General features: G+C 39.9%; 1 protein-coding gene across 1 annotated transcript; it reads right to left on the minus strand.

The window, feature by feature from the left end:
- Positions 1 to 2,175: 2,175 nt before the first annotated feature.
- On the minus strand, positions 2,176 to 13,770 carry pomgnt2 (protein O-linked mannose N-acetylglucosaminyltransferase 2 (beta 1,4-)). Its single transcript, XM_026293772.1, has 2 exons — positions 13,471 to 13,770; positions 2,176 to 5,626 (listed from the first exon to the last, which is right to left on the minus strand). Exon 2 carries the CDS (start codon positions 5,535 to 5,537, stop codon positions 3,729 to 3,731), a length of 1,809 nt encoding a protein of 602 aa, XP_026149557.1. The 5' UTR covers positions 5,538 to 5,626; positions 13,471 to 13,770; the 3' UTR covers positions 2,176 to 3,728.
- Positions 13,771 to 14,385: the final 615 nt, after the last annotated feature.

Here is a 14,385-nt window from a genome sequence, read left to right on the forward strand (position 1 = left end):
CACTCATTTCTTTGAGACTTACCATAACCTTAATCATAACTTGCTGTTAACCTAAACCGAAACTAACTCTCACCTTAAACCATCAGTTGATTTACATGATGGGACCAGTCTACACAAGTAAGGCCAAGTCCCCACTATGTAAGTGTGTAAACAGATTTCTCTCCCTGCAGTGTGCGTAATAGCAGACAGCACACAAACACACTCCACAGCTTTATAATATTCCATCTCTCAGTGCTGCTGTGGGCACTTTTCTCTCCCACTCAGGGGAAGGCCACTGTCACTTAGCCCAGCGCTGCCCATCTGCACCTGTCAGGCAGCATCTTGTCTCTGCAGTTAAGCTGGCAGAAAATAGCCCTGGGAACAGAGCACTATGTGAACTGAAATGCAGAGATGTGCTGAATCTCACGACTGTAATCACCTCATCTTTTTCTGGGCAGTGCGCTCTTTGACAAAATCTTTGCTCCATAATAGGCCCAATATATTCACACAGGAATATAATTTCAATTTTCTGTTATAATTTGATTTAAATCATTCCATATCCATCTAACTTTAGGTATAGTAGTAGTGAATATGATTTCCTACAATCTGACTGAAATAAATTGTAATTTTCTTTTAACCAAATGGCAAAATAACAATAAATTTCCAGGAGTGCGTGTTATCCCAGTGTAATTGTGTCTTTCTACCCACTGATCACTGCAATAAGTGAGCTGAACTCTAGATTATTATTAGTCCTGCAAATCATTCTTTGTTTCTTCCAACATTCTTCTAAGTACATGCTGGGACTGGTTCCAGCAGTGATCCTGCACAAGAATAAGTGGTTAAATTAATTACTGAATGAATGAACAGTCATGATGATGGTAATTAGAACTGTTTCTTAGCTGTCTCTTACGAATAATGACCTGTGGACAATGAAACTGTTTCTTAGGATAAGCAACAACATGATCCTCCATCTCATTCAAAGTGATGGGGTGATTTGAGCACTTGAACTCTTAAAGATAATTTCAAATCCTTCCAAAATAATATTATTTGCCTGCTATTCCCATAAACTGTGTGGGTGTTCTCTGGGTACTCCAGCTTCCTCCCACAGTCCACAGACATGCAGGCGTGATTGATTGGCAACTCTGGATTGGGACTGATAGTCTGTCTCTACAGTATGTGTCAGCCCTGTGATAGACTGGAAAACTGTTTATAACGTGTCAGCTGGGATTGCCTACTCCCTGTGATCCTCTGCACGTTAAGTAATGAATGGATCCAAAGAGATTCAGTTTACTTTCACTTTATTTTCTTTTTGCATTTTCAAGGTAATCAATAATTCTAACCCTCACCCATTTCCCCCCCAAACACCCCACAATATTCTAAGGTTTGGACATAATTTGAATAAATAATCATTTTAGACTATTTAGCAAAAGGAATACAATATATGATCAAGGCTGTAAAACCTGCTCAGGAGCTACAGGGCAAAACATGGATTGTTCCCATTCCTCCAAATCAGTACAAATTCTCTATGCTGCAATACTACTTAGATCTCCGATTTACTTTACTGGGACTGAGCAGGTAAAGAGGCAGCAACCTGCTCTTATACCTCCATACTAAATATGAATCAACAGCCGCAGCCCTTTTTATCCTAAGATAGATTAACCAGCTACTCTCTGTAGCTTCATATTTCACAGACTGAAGCAAGAATAATATTATATTATTCTTCTTTAACTCACAAAGTAAATGTATCATTCAATTTTAAAACACAACACGTAGCTTTCATTTGTTCTGCTGAGAAATCTTATATTAAAATCAATTTAATCAAATGAAACCACATTAACTGGATCCACAAAAAAAAAATCTACTATGTACATATATATATATATATAAAATGTAGTTTTTGTATTGTTTTATGAAGCATCTTGGTTCCTGGAGGAATATGTACTTTATTCACTTTACTTGGTTGAACCGACAATAAAAGCTACATGACATAATTATCTGAATTCCTTATTTTTTGTTAATCGTGTTCTTCATACACTTTATATATGATTTTGGATTAATTGTTGCAATGTTAATAATAAATAGTGCTTAAACAAAACAGGTATGTAAGAAACAAGCTTCTTTATTCAATCACAAGTACTGAAAAGAAACTCCAAGTATTTTAGAAAACAGAGACTACACTCGCATTTCACTCAGCACATACATGTCTCCACTGAGGTGGGACAGAGGCACAGAAATCTAACCAACACATACATAGCTAAATCATCATCTGTTGCACAGAAAAATTGATCAAAATAATTTCTTAAACATGCACTGACAAACAAAACTGCGTCTGCGAGTGTAAAAGTGTAAAACCTCAACAAAGGGATATATGTTCACACAAACAGGTTACTGTAATGTTTAGAGGACTCCGAAAAAAGAGTCTAAAAATGAAACCATTTTAACAACGGCACAATATAGCATAATATATTGATGGCAGTATACTGTGTAGACTCGCACCATTTCATAACCATCTCATGCTACACTTTTATTATCATATCCTAACACCTCCAATTCAAGTATTCAAGGGTCAAATACATCTTTACAGTCTAGCTGCCAAGAAGCAGTTCTTCATTTACAAATCACACAGAAACAACTTCAACAGCAAGCCTTGGATATTTGCTGCTTCACTCTAAAATTCAATTCAGTAGACTTGTCTTTAGAAAATATTTGAGGAAAGTGAGCCCAAACACAGATGAGAATTTTATTTTAACAGTTACACAGAAGGCAGTGGAATCCTACACTGCAACATACCTTGTTATCTTAATAAAAACGCTTTTTTAACAAGGTCATGCCACCTGTCCAGCAGCACACTCCTGCTTACAGCAAGGAGACCACGTTCCAGTATTTATAGCCTGGCTCACTAGATTGACTCTACACAAGAAATGATAACACTTGTATTTTGTGCCAATTAGAGAAAATTATTTATTTATGCAGTAATAACACATAATAAAACAATTTAAAGATGGTGCTGAAAATACGCAATTCGTTTCTCTCCGGGGAACATTGACTTTCCACCAATATGTTTAAACTACAGCTCTTGGCAAACAAGTATGAGAGATCATTAAAATCACAAAGTAATATGGCATGAATGATAATTGGTTGAAATAATGTGGGAGAGTTGCTTTGGTTTTGACTAGGTTCTGCAAGTAATGGTGTATGTCATTAAACATTGTTAGGGAAACTAAACCACACAGGTATTACACACAGCAGACACTGGACAAGTCATAAAAAAGTTGCTATTCTAAAATCTCTCTTGCTCCACACATAAAAGATACATTGCATACTGTAAAAGGTAAAGAACCAGTGCAACGACTAATACTAGAAAAAAAATTAAATATTATTTTGCACATAAATAAATCTGCTGGTCTAAACTCTGAAATATCAGTAGAGACATGGTTTAGCACTTTCTTTCATAGGTACACAACATATATCATTAGTGGCTGTGAATGCAGGTTGTGATTCAAGTCTTTTGCAGTTCATGCAGCAGTCATTATGTTCTCTGTGCTGAGCAAGGAAACTCGTAGTATCTGTCAGTATTTCAACAGTGTCTTCTAGGATTTTTGAAACAAGCCATTTGACATTTCCTTACCCACAATTTCCAACAGTAATTAAAGAGACTGCTGTTCCAATCAAATTGTCTGAAACAAGCATGACTTAGCTTTTGTGTGAAACTGCACAGCAACAAACAATGCAAAGCAAAGGTGTTTGCACTAGGTCCTGCACATAAGAACATCTGCAAACGGGCCTAGGAGGTTCTTGTTGAAGATACATCGGACCCAGACCAGGTAGGTGGTGAAGGGCTTAATGTTTTCTGAAAAAGTGTAGTTTTGCTGGGGAAGGATATAAGGCATGTAGGTGTTCTCTCCCTGCTCCTGGATCCACACCTCGTACTTCACCTCTCTTACTTTCAGATATTTCAAATTCCATGGGATCTGCCAGGAGACTGTGAGTTTAGCCTCATTAGTGGTTTGCACTGAAGTTTGGCATTGTGCTTCTCTGACCCGTCCTGGATGGACCGTACTGGCTGGCCTTGACTTTTTGAAGCTGGGCTTGGTCTTCATGCCCTCTCTGAGGACTTCCAGGACAGAAGGGATGTCGACTAAAGTGTCCTGGTAAATCCGAAACAGCCACTCTGGATTGCGACAGCACAAGTGCCTGGGGACTTCCTTACTGGCCAGTATTCGCTCTTGCTCATCCTTCTCCAAGTGAGCAATGCCTCCTTGTTCCCAGGGTCTGTCTGGGTGGGTGACGGTGTTCTCTTCCTTAGTGTTCCTCCATGAGATATAGTGAAGGTCCATGCCTGGAAGGGATGCAAGGGTTTTATATGGGGTGTACTGCTCTGGGTTCACAGCAAAGGGGTACAGCTCCACCACTGCAGCTCCTCTGGGGAGAAAGAGTGAGGTGATGAGCTGAGCTCCATGCATACTGACTAACATGGAAGCACCACTGATCACCTGGACAATACTGGGGAAAGTCTGTTCCTCCAGCGACACTGTGACCACTCTCATCTGGAACTCCTGTGCCAGCGCCATGATAAGTTCAGCTTCATTAAGTATTAACCTAGTTGTTGAACGACTGAACACAACAATGTAATCATCCTTCATCTCTTTCTCCTTCTCATCTTCAGCACTGCCTCCATCCTTCTCAGCCTCCTCCACTGTGGTGATGTTCATTTTCTCCATCAGAGCCCTGGCAAACTGCCGGATCTCATTCCCTGAAACCAAGATGTTAGCTTTAGGCCCCTGTGGCTGGACAAACCCATACTGGTACCAGGTGGTCATCTTTGACAAGCCAACATAAGATTTGGTAAAACACATTAGCTTGCCAAAGTTTTTAAGCTGTTCTTTGAGTAGTGGTTGCTTGCTGCTGAGAAGGCGATAAAGGTCAAAGTGCGGGCCTTCACCCCAGCCCTCCATGAACACCAGACGAGCCTCATCATCCAAGTCTGAATACTGTTTCATGGTATAGAACGCTGGGAGTAGGTCATCGTGGAATACATGCATTAGGTTATCAGGATTAAACCGGTTTAGGATTAGTGTCACATCTGGTACGAACACCGGCTTGGGCATGAACTTTAAAGCAGCAGCTGGTAGTTCTAAAAAGTTGAAGTACTGAGTGTTGTGATCCTCTACTGACGATAGGTCCAGCAGGGCAGGCTGGAAGCGCCTTGAGCCCAAGTTAGGCAGCATGACAGAGGAATTGGAGTGGAAGAACACAAACTCCTCTGCCTCGGAGCCGTAGCAGAGGTAGTCAAAGCGGCAGATGCGGTCAGTATGCATCTTGCCTGTGCAGACCATGCGGGTGCCATGTTCTTGTAGAGCCTGCAGGGCAACATGGTAGTCAATACGGGCCTGTGAGAGCTCCTGGGTCTGCCGTGTCATGTGCAGCTCTTCCTCTAGCAGGGTAGCATGCTCACTTAGCTTGGAATACTTCCAAAGGAGAGCTGCGACCACTGAGACCAGCAGCCCATTAAGAAGCGCACCTACGCTCATCTTGCAGCCTACCACTGAAGCCCGCATCACTTCTGCTGCTGAGGACCCACCCCCTCACTCCAACTGGCCTCTGACCTCAGAGGGGGGGTATGAGACATTCGCTGCCAGGCAATGACCTAGGAAGAGCAGAGCAGAAAATAAATAAGAATGAAGCAGGGGCTTAACACAGGAGAAACAAGGCAATTATTGCAAGTATTTCCGTGATTACAAAAGTGCTGACATAACTATCAAACCAGTAGACCTGATGCTGCAATGTGTAAGTGAGACAATCCAGTGGGTTTCAGCTATTACCACGAGAAATAGTAGTTGTTTATCTTGGCAAAAAAATGAGACATTTTTCTAACCTTACATTTGCTGTCACCCTCCCTGGATGTGTCAAGACAAATTACACTGTGAGGAGGTACAGAGTAAAGAACAAGAGTATTGCACTTTACTCTACTCATCTGCATACTGAGCGAACAAGTGAATCATTGAGAGACTCTAAATCAAACCAAGGGCTAATGACCAGCAGCTGCCTGCAAACACGAGGCAACTAGCATGCTAAATATCCATCTGAGTGCAAATTTTATTAACTTACAGCAAAGGGTTTCAACATGAATTATTTATTTGCTATTTTATTCCTCACATTTGCAAATCCATGTACATATCAACATGCGCCTACACACAGCTGAATAACCAGAGAGATGATGTCAAGTCAGTGCACAAATTCACACTAGTAGAAATGAACAAAGTGCTGACATGAAGCCTACACCCTTAATGTGTTGATTTTTTTTTTGCTCCCTGCCATGACACTTCATCTCTTTCTGCTCCTCCTCTATTTTCTAGCATGTTTGACTTCTGCAAGAGAGAAGCAGAGTCTCTGAGTTATTTCTGACATCCTAACAAGTACAATATGTCACTGGCAACAGGGTAACTCTTGGTGACTAAACTCAGCAAATACACATGAGTACAATATGGACATTTTGAAATATATATAAATGTATGGCTGCTCCAGAGCGAGGATGATGTCAAATAAAAACACATCAAGGTGTCTTGCTTACTACTGATATAGTCCAGCAGACAATGGTTAGACGGACCCAAATGGATCCAACTTGTTTAATACTCCAGGTCCAGGTCTCTGTTACCTCAGCATACTCTCCAATTCAAAGTGTACTGAATGTTTAATTAGCCTTCAGTGACTGTGTGCAGTTGATTCAATACGTTTGTGGTGTACAAACTAGTAAATGTTTGAAATGCAAATGTGTGTGATGCACTGATATTTAGAAACAACCTTGCTGAAGGCCTGTGTTTTTAATTTCTCTGATCTGAATTTATTTTTGTCGATAAGGTAAATTTTTCTTGAAGATGTCTTAGCTGGTGAAAAACAGCAGACATATCCTGTTTTTGTTTTTTTTTTTTTTTTTTTTTCAAGATGTAGGTTTGTTGAGAAAGAAAATAAATTAACAATTCTCTTTCCTCAGATACCAGCCAAAGTGTCTGCATATTTCAGGAGGTTTCATGAAAGTTTGTGAAACTGGTATTTATGTCTATATCATTAAGCATGTGTCAGGCCACTGATTCAAAACAACTGCTGGAAGGGTAGGCCGGGTTTTTAAAATCCCTGAAACCAACCAGTCTTCCACCTCTCTTCCCCCGAGAATCTGTCCTATAATCAAAGCATAACAATCATTTCATTTCATCTGACTTTTTTGTTTGGAAATCAGCTGGCTATCACTACCTTAAACACAGACACACATACATTTTCTCTGAGACCTTTAAGCCATAGTACTGATGTCAAGTGCACAACATGTACAGAGAGACCAGGCACAGAGCTGCATCCTTAAGACTATTATTTTCCACTGTATGCACACGAACACTCAGTGTCCTTGTTATCGCCAGGTAAATAGTTTTATTTTAATTATTTATTTATTAGCCTGAACAGTACACCATTTGTGACATAATGACAATTGGAGGACAAAGCCTACAGGCAAGCTTCTCACCCTAACAGTTACTTCACTGTTGACCATACTGAGAAAGCTGGTATGACAGACTGTGGAGCCTTATTGCAGACAATATTGCTGGATAACAAACATCCATGAGGATAAGCAGCAAATTCAAACAGCAGGGCAGAAAGTCATTGTTTATATGCAAATAAATGCACTACAACTTAAAAAAGAAAGCAAGGTAAGTCCTGAAGGATATCGTAGTAAGATTTGTTTTCACTTCCTTCAAAAATTACTCACTGGATAATGAGCAAATAAAGAAAGCCCATAACAGAATGTTATTGATTCCAGAGGTCCAGCAGATGTGAATCAAAGCACAAAAGACTTCATCTTCTAATACAGCAGCCAAACAAAATGAGATGAAGTGTAAAAACGAGGTTGCTAGGCTAACATTAGGCAGGCATCCTGCGTCCTCCAGTCCACAAGGACAAGCCAAACATAAGGCTAACAGAGCCAGTGGTGCTGCTTAATCTATATCACTGCTCCCTAGTTCCCAAAGGGGTGCATGTAAATGCCCTCTGAAAGGCATCAAATGCTTTGAAATGTCAAAGACACTGCAAGACACCACAGCATGCACAAAACATCCTCATCTGCATCACAACATGTTACAGACAGGCACCGAGACTGAAAGATGCTTCTGGTTGTGACAGGGTTAGAAAATACAGGTTAAAATCTGGCTATAGGAAGCCCAAAACATAAAGGCACCTTCCTCAGTCTTATGTCTGTGATTGTGTATAAAGTAATGTGTGAAGTAGTTTAAAATAACCTTGAAGACAAGTGACTTTTGTATCTCATCAGCAGTGGAAAAGTAAAATGTTGCAGAATAAAATAGGTGAATTAAGAAAAGGTCACAGCAGTACCAAAGACAACCATATATGAGCTGAAATCCATTTCTTCAGCTATGTTAACACTGGGGAATGATATCATATTCATTTCCTATTTCTGAGGGTGTACCCTGTTAAAAAACCCACTCATTCTGGGACCAGCACTCTTGATCAGAATATTCCCCCATCTGAACTTACCACTGCAATAGAAATTCCTCCCCAGAATGGGACTGTATCCAACCAGTGTTTAACCTTTGTCAGAACTGTCACAACCATATGATTTAATCACTCACTTTGTCCTTGTGAAGTGCATGGCAAATACAAAACAGCCTTACAGACTGATCAGAACTCTATTTGCATACTCTAATTACTAGCTTTTGGACCTCTGTAGAAACATATTATGCAGCCATTACTCCGGGTTGAAATTTGTTCTCAGGCCTACTCTGTGTCTGTAAGCTCATTGTATACAAGTGTACCATTAAATAAAGTGCAGAACGACAAATATTACTCAAATATAATTTTTTCAGTGTATGGTTGGCATGATGTCATTAAATTGTATGTTTAGACTACTTTTCAACACGGTCATATTATCATTTCGGTAGAATGGTGTATGCTGCCTAGCCCCTGCATCCAGTTCCACATCGCAAAGGAAACCAGTCATGGTTTCACAGCTGTCTGCAAACCTTCCCTCTCTCATAGATAGTCCAGCAGACAATGGTTGAATAGACTCACATGGTGCAACTCATTTGTTGCATACTGTCCAGGTCTTTGGTACTTCAACAGACAAACATGAATTACTGGAAATGGTGCAATATTATCTTCAAAGTTTGACTGTGTGGTATGAGCCAAAAGTAAGATACTGTGTTATTGATACCTGGAGTGTTACAAGAAACTGCTCCAACTGATGGGATACTATCACATAACTAAACCTGCTATATATTTGTTATGTCATTCTCTTTGTCTACAGTACAAATTCACTCTTAAGCCATGGCTTAAGAGTGAATTTGTACTTGGCAGTAGAGGTGGACTCTTTCAATGCCCATGTGTAACAGTTTAAACTGTGCACTTTTCTTTGGACTTCGTCAGTGGGTCCACTGATTTTCAACAGCAACAACATTTATTTTTGACTACATCAATCTTCGTTTTCCTCTGTAGTGTTTGTTCAAGATCACCAGACCTTCTCCTAAACCATCTGTTAGTCACCGCTGCCTCAGTGCTGCCTTAAAACCCGACACTGACGCTCCAGCCTTTCCGAGTGGTACTGGTTAGCATATCTGTTACCTCTGCAAATGATAAGCATGCCGATGATGTGGAGGATGGTGGCACGGGGCAGCCTGGAGAATCTAATGCATTTTAATGAGAATCCTGGAAAGCCACAGCTAGGGGGGCTGTGAGAGGGGAGTGGCAGCAGCAGCAGCACTGGGCTGGAGCTGTTCCCTGCAGCCCACCAATATTTACTGAAGTTAACCTTCTCTCTTTCTCTGCATTTATTCTTGCATTTTTCCACACCCCAGAGAGCTTTGACTTTTTTTGTCAAAAAAGGAAAAGAAGAACATAAACCTAGTACCTTTTCTTCTTCCGTCTACCTGCTTCTCTCCCTCCAGCCACTTGATTGCTGATCTCTTCTGGCTGTGATGATGTGTCCTTATTTGTTGTCATCTTTACTCCTGGACCAAATGCAGCCTGTCAGGTTGGATCAAGCTGCTTGGAGCTACTGGGGCACTAGGGAGCATTAATGGCCCAGCAACCATTATCTGGCTGTACAAAGACAAGTCTCATACTCTTCCTCTCACTCTCACTCATCTCTTTCTCTAACACATTTGGACAGGCAGGCATACACATGCACACACACATTATTCTGTTACATAAATGCAGGGCAATGGCATCTACTGTGAAAGATGGGCTCCCAGCTTCATAATGACTAACAGTCAGTGTCATAAAATGCCCCAGGTCTCTTTTAGACACATTACATATCTGACTACTCACCTATTCCAGAGACTTATTGCTCACCTGATTGATAGCCTGCAACTTAATAACATTTTCACCTTTCTCTATTTCATTCATTAACAGTGACCAACCGCTCTCTGAAATACAGTAGATATACAAGTTTACACAATAGCCTGTGCTGTCTAATCGCCCAAGGGACACAAGAGAATCCCATATGGACAGCTTGCAGAATGTGTGTGTGTTTTCATGGAAGTGACAGACAAAGAGGAACAAAGTGAGAAGGACATCTGCTAAAAACACTGCAGCACTGTCCCTTAACAACAGGCCCTATTCCAACTATGGACAGAAATAGAATACGAAGGCTGGATGTATGAACGTTAGACTATAAAGATGCTGATATCATCCATTTTGGAAACTTGGGTAACCTGAGAACTCAGGTTGAACAGTGATTTTCATCCTGTTCGCATCTCAGGAGATGGTGCAGGGACATGAAATCTTGTGAAAAGGCCTCTGGGCAAGTAACAACCCTTAAACTGGAGATCTAAAGTCGACCCAGGCTGTGAACAAACAGGCTCCACAATTCAACCACATGGTTGAAATGACTATAAATACCTTGTTCTGACCCTCAAGATGTGTATGTAAATAAAAAGAAGCTAACATAAAATCAACACCCAGGATGAAGAAGAAGAAACTTTTTAAATTATAATTAATACAATTAATTAATTAATTAATTAATTGAATAAAATGATATATATGATATATGATATATATTTATGGAAGCGTTATCACCACTGGAATATAAAATAATGTTGTTTTTTTTCACAGCATGACTTTGTAATGACTGCCACAACAGGTCATCAGTGACGTGCACGGTTAAAATGGATAACCACACCTAACAGGTGTATTTGAATAGATATGTGATGAAGCCTCGGGCAATCGCACTCTCTTTGTCCCCGACGCCTCACACAGGCCAAATAAAATATTAAGCCCGTTAGAAACCTGAATCTTTAAGCAGTGCCAGCGCCCAAAATCTTGCAAGCATTTTCACTGGATTGTTACTGTCAAAAAGGGTCCAATTTCTAACCTACATAATTCAGATCTGTTTTGGAACAATCCAAGAATCCAGCTGACATAAGTGTTTGAAGTTCTTTAAAAAGATGTGCCTGCATTACTATGAACCTAACATTCTGACTCATCCAGTGTATGAGAGAGAAACCTGGATGGTAACTATAGACACACTAATAATTTGCCAAACCAGCCAGTTTCTCTTGATCTTTGCTTGGGTATAACTTATCCCTTCCCATAAAGTGTAAATCCCACTTTCAACTCCAAGTAAGTTTTCTTCACTTAAATGATGCACATCAAGTTGTGATGGGCTCTGTACTGGCCAACGAGAATGAGCGGAGGGAAAACACAGTGATCTGTTTATAGTGTGAACTGTGGAGCGTTTTTTCCCCAACAACGAATCATATTCCACACAAAAATTGACTTGGACAAGTGACATAAAAAGAGAGTTACGGTCCATTAGAAGGATTGTCAAACTGTATTTTTCAGTTGTGGTTAACTACCTTTGAGCAGTGCACAGTCACTTTTTTTTCCCATAGAAAAATTGAGGGAAGTGCAAATGGGACAATCCCAAACTGAGGCAAAAGATGAACATCGATACATCATCCAAGCCAAGATAATATGGGATGGCAATTCAACTATGAAAAGCAAAAATAATTTGTTGCAGTGTAAACTTTCCCAGACTTTATAACCAGACACAGCCCAGAATGGAAACAACCTATTACTAGATGCACCTCCTTTAGTTAGTTAGTATTGAGGTCATTGTGCCAGAAATCTTGCCTTGCATTTGCCTATCACACGACTGAAGATTCAAGGCATATACACATCAGCTCCTCCAGAAGCATCTTGAGCTATGATCAGCTAAAAGGCTTTTTACTGTATAAATATGTCTGGAAAGATGTTTATAAGAATCTTTCTTGAAGTAGGCTATGTTTTAAAATGTACCCTTACCCTTTACAAAGATATAATCTGTGCTAACAGGTGACTAGACTGCATGCCTATTTTCTCTTAAAATTCAGGAGAATTCGCAGAATTCAGTCTTTCATTTAAAAACAAGAGCAGAAATGCAGATCAAAGTGACGACATAATGGGGAGAGCTCTAGGTCTGTAATGCAAAACCCTGTTGAACGTCTCTGCGCATTTCTGACATCAGGGAAAACAGGGGAAACAAAGAAAATCCACAGATGAAATCAAATTGCATGTGGTGATGAAATCTCGTTGTGATGAGATGTCACAATAAGTGTTGCTCATATAAACCCAAGCTGACACCTAGTGCAGCCCATACAAATTTAGAATCCAGCATATTGGAAGCTGGCTACAGACGCCAGACCAGACTGCAAAACATGTAGTGTCACGGTGTAGGGCTATTAAGTAAAACACGTCAATATTAACCGAGATCTCCTCATTTTAGGAGATTTTGGAGTGTAACTGTAGATCTGATCTTAGAAAAGAGAACCAGCTGAAGAGTATAATAAACTCCAGGGAGCTGATGGACCATGAACACCACGCTTGCAAGCAGTGTTATATTGTCATTTTCACAGCCCTGACATCATTATTGTGGAACATAAGGTGGTAGAATATTTTTTACTAGATTTGTGCCCTGAATGCTACTGCCATTAACATTGCATGTGGCATGGCATGATGTGTCCTCTAAAAGTCAATGCAATCACATTTAATTTGTAGATTAGGGTTTAATTAAAGATCCTCACATTCCACAGTAGTTACTATTATCATATCGATAAAGAGAGTATAATAAAGAACCTAACGATATATTAATTAAAAATAAATATTTGGACAATGGAAATGCAGGTTTTTTCCTAAACGCGTAACGCTACCTTTGACCAAAATAATTTATTCATTGAACACTCAAACTGTATTTGATGATATTTAGCAGCTGAGTAAGAGGATTTAAAGGGGACAGATTTATTTTCCCGGCTAGGTTAGGTGTATTTATACACAGGTCTATAAAAATATCTTAAACTGTATATGCGCTCGAAGCCGCTGGACACACTCCTTTCTGTGGCAACGTTATACCAACAGTCTGCAAAGGCAAAGCCCTGTGACAGTCTGCAAAGAGAATTTTTCGATACAAGAACAATAATCCATGCCAAAGAAACTAATGTAAAAACACGTCTTTCTTACCTTTGGTCTCTGTGAAAATGTTGCTTTTGTCTTTGAATACAGTTGAGAGGTTAGCTCATTTAGGCAGCATCAGTGCCTCAGCGTGTTGCAGAGACGATCCTGAACTACAGCTCAGCACATGAGGTGGTGGGGAAAAGAACAGTACCGCCGGACACGGCCACTATTCGTAGAAACACCGGCGTGTTTAGTCATTAGGTTCTCCAAAACACCAGTCGGTGCTTTTTGCTGTTGTTTACATGCTAGCCTAGCTGTCAGAAAGGCAAGGAGAGAACAGCTGCCTGGATACCGACTCCACTCTGACTAGTCTCCACCTACCGCCGAAGGAAATCTCGCGCTCAAATCTCGCGATGACAGCTCTCATCGTCACATGCGCAAGTGCGAAACGTTTAGATCTTGTACTTATGTGTCTGAGAGTCATGGAAGAAGTGTTCACATGGGCTAAGTCGTTTACATGAGTAAAATGAATATCACAATGTAAATTACTCACTTACAATTACACTTTATTAAACGTATGTAAGTATTAATAACAAAAGGTACTTAAATCATCAAAGCCTACTCCATATCCAACCCTCAATGTATCATTACTGATGCATTAATGGCAGCATTTTTGTATTAGCTAACTATGTAAATAAAAAGAAGCTAACATAAAATCAACACCCAGGATGAAGAAGAAAATTATAAAATTATAATTAATTAATTAATTAATTAATTAGATCCAAATTCGCTGCTGAAAGCAACAACAAAAATAAAACATAAGCACAAAAAAACTTGTTTTGTAATTGTGGCATGTACAAAGGTTTGGATACATGCTAAGTCATACTTTTTCTAGACAGATGTATTTGCTTAATTTCATTTCAAAATATGTTATTGGCATAAACTTGTGTGCAGAAAGGCTTTAAAAATGAGATGGTAAGA

The sequence above is a fragment of the Mastacembelus armatus genome, chromosome 16, assembly GCF_900324485.2.
Source record: "Mastacembelus armatus chromosome 16, fMasArm1.2, whole genome shotgun sequence".
In the NCBI taxonomy this organism is placed as follows: Eukaryota; Metazoa; Chordata; class Actinopteri; order Synbranchiformes; family Mastacembelidae; genus Mastacembelus; species Mastacembelus armatus.

Excerpts from the sequence above, each read along its gene's own strand:
- pomgnt2 (XM_026293772.1), bottom strand. The coding sequence starts at position 5,537 with ATGCGGGCTTCAGTGGTAGGCTGCAAGATGAGCGTAGGTGCGCTTCTT.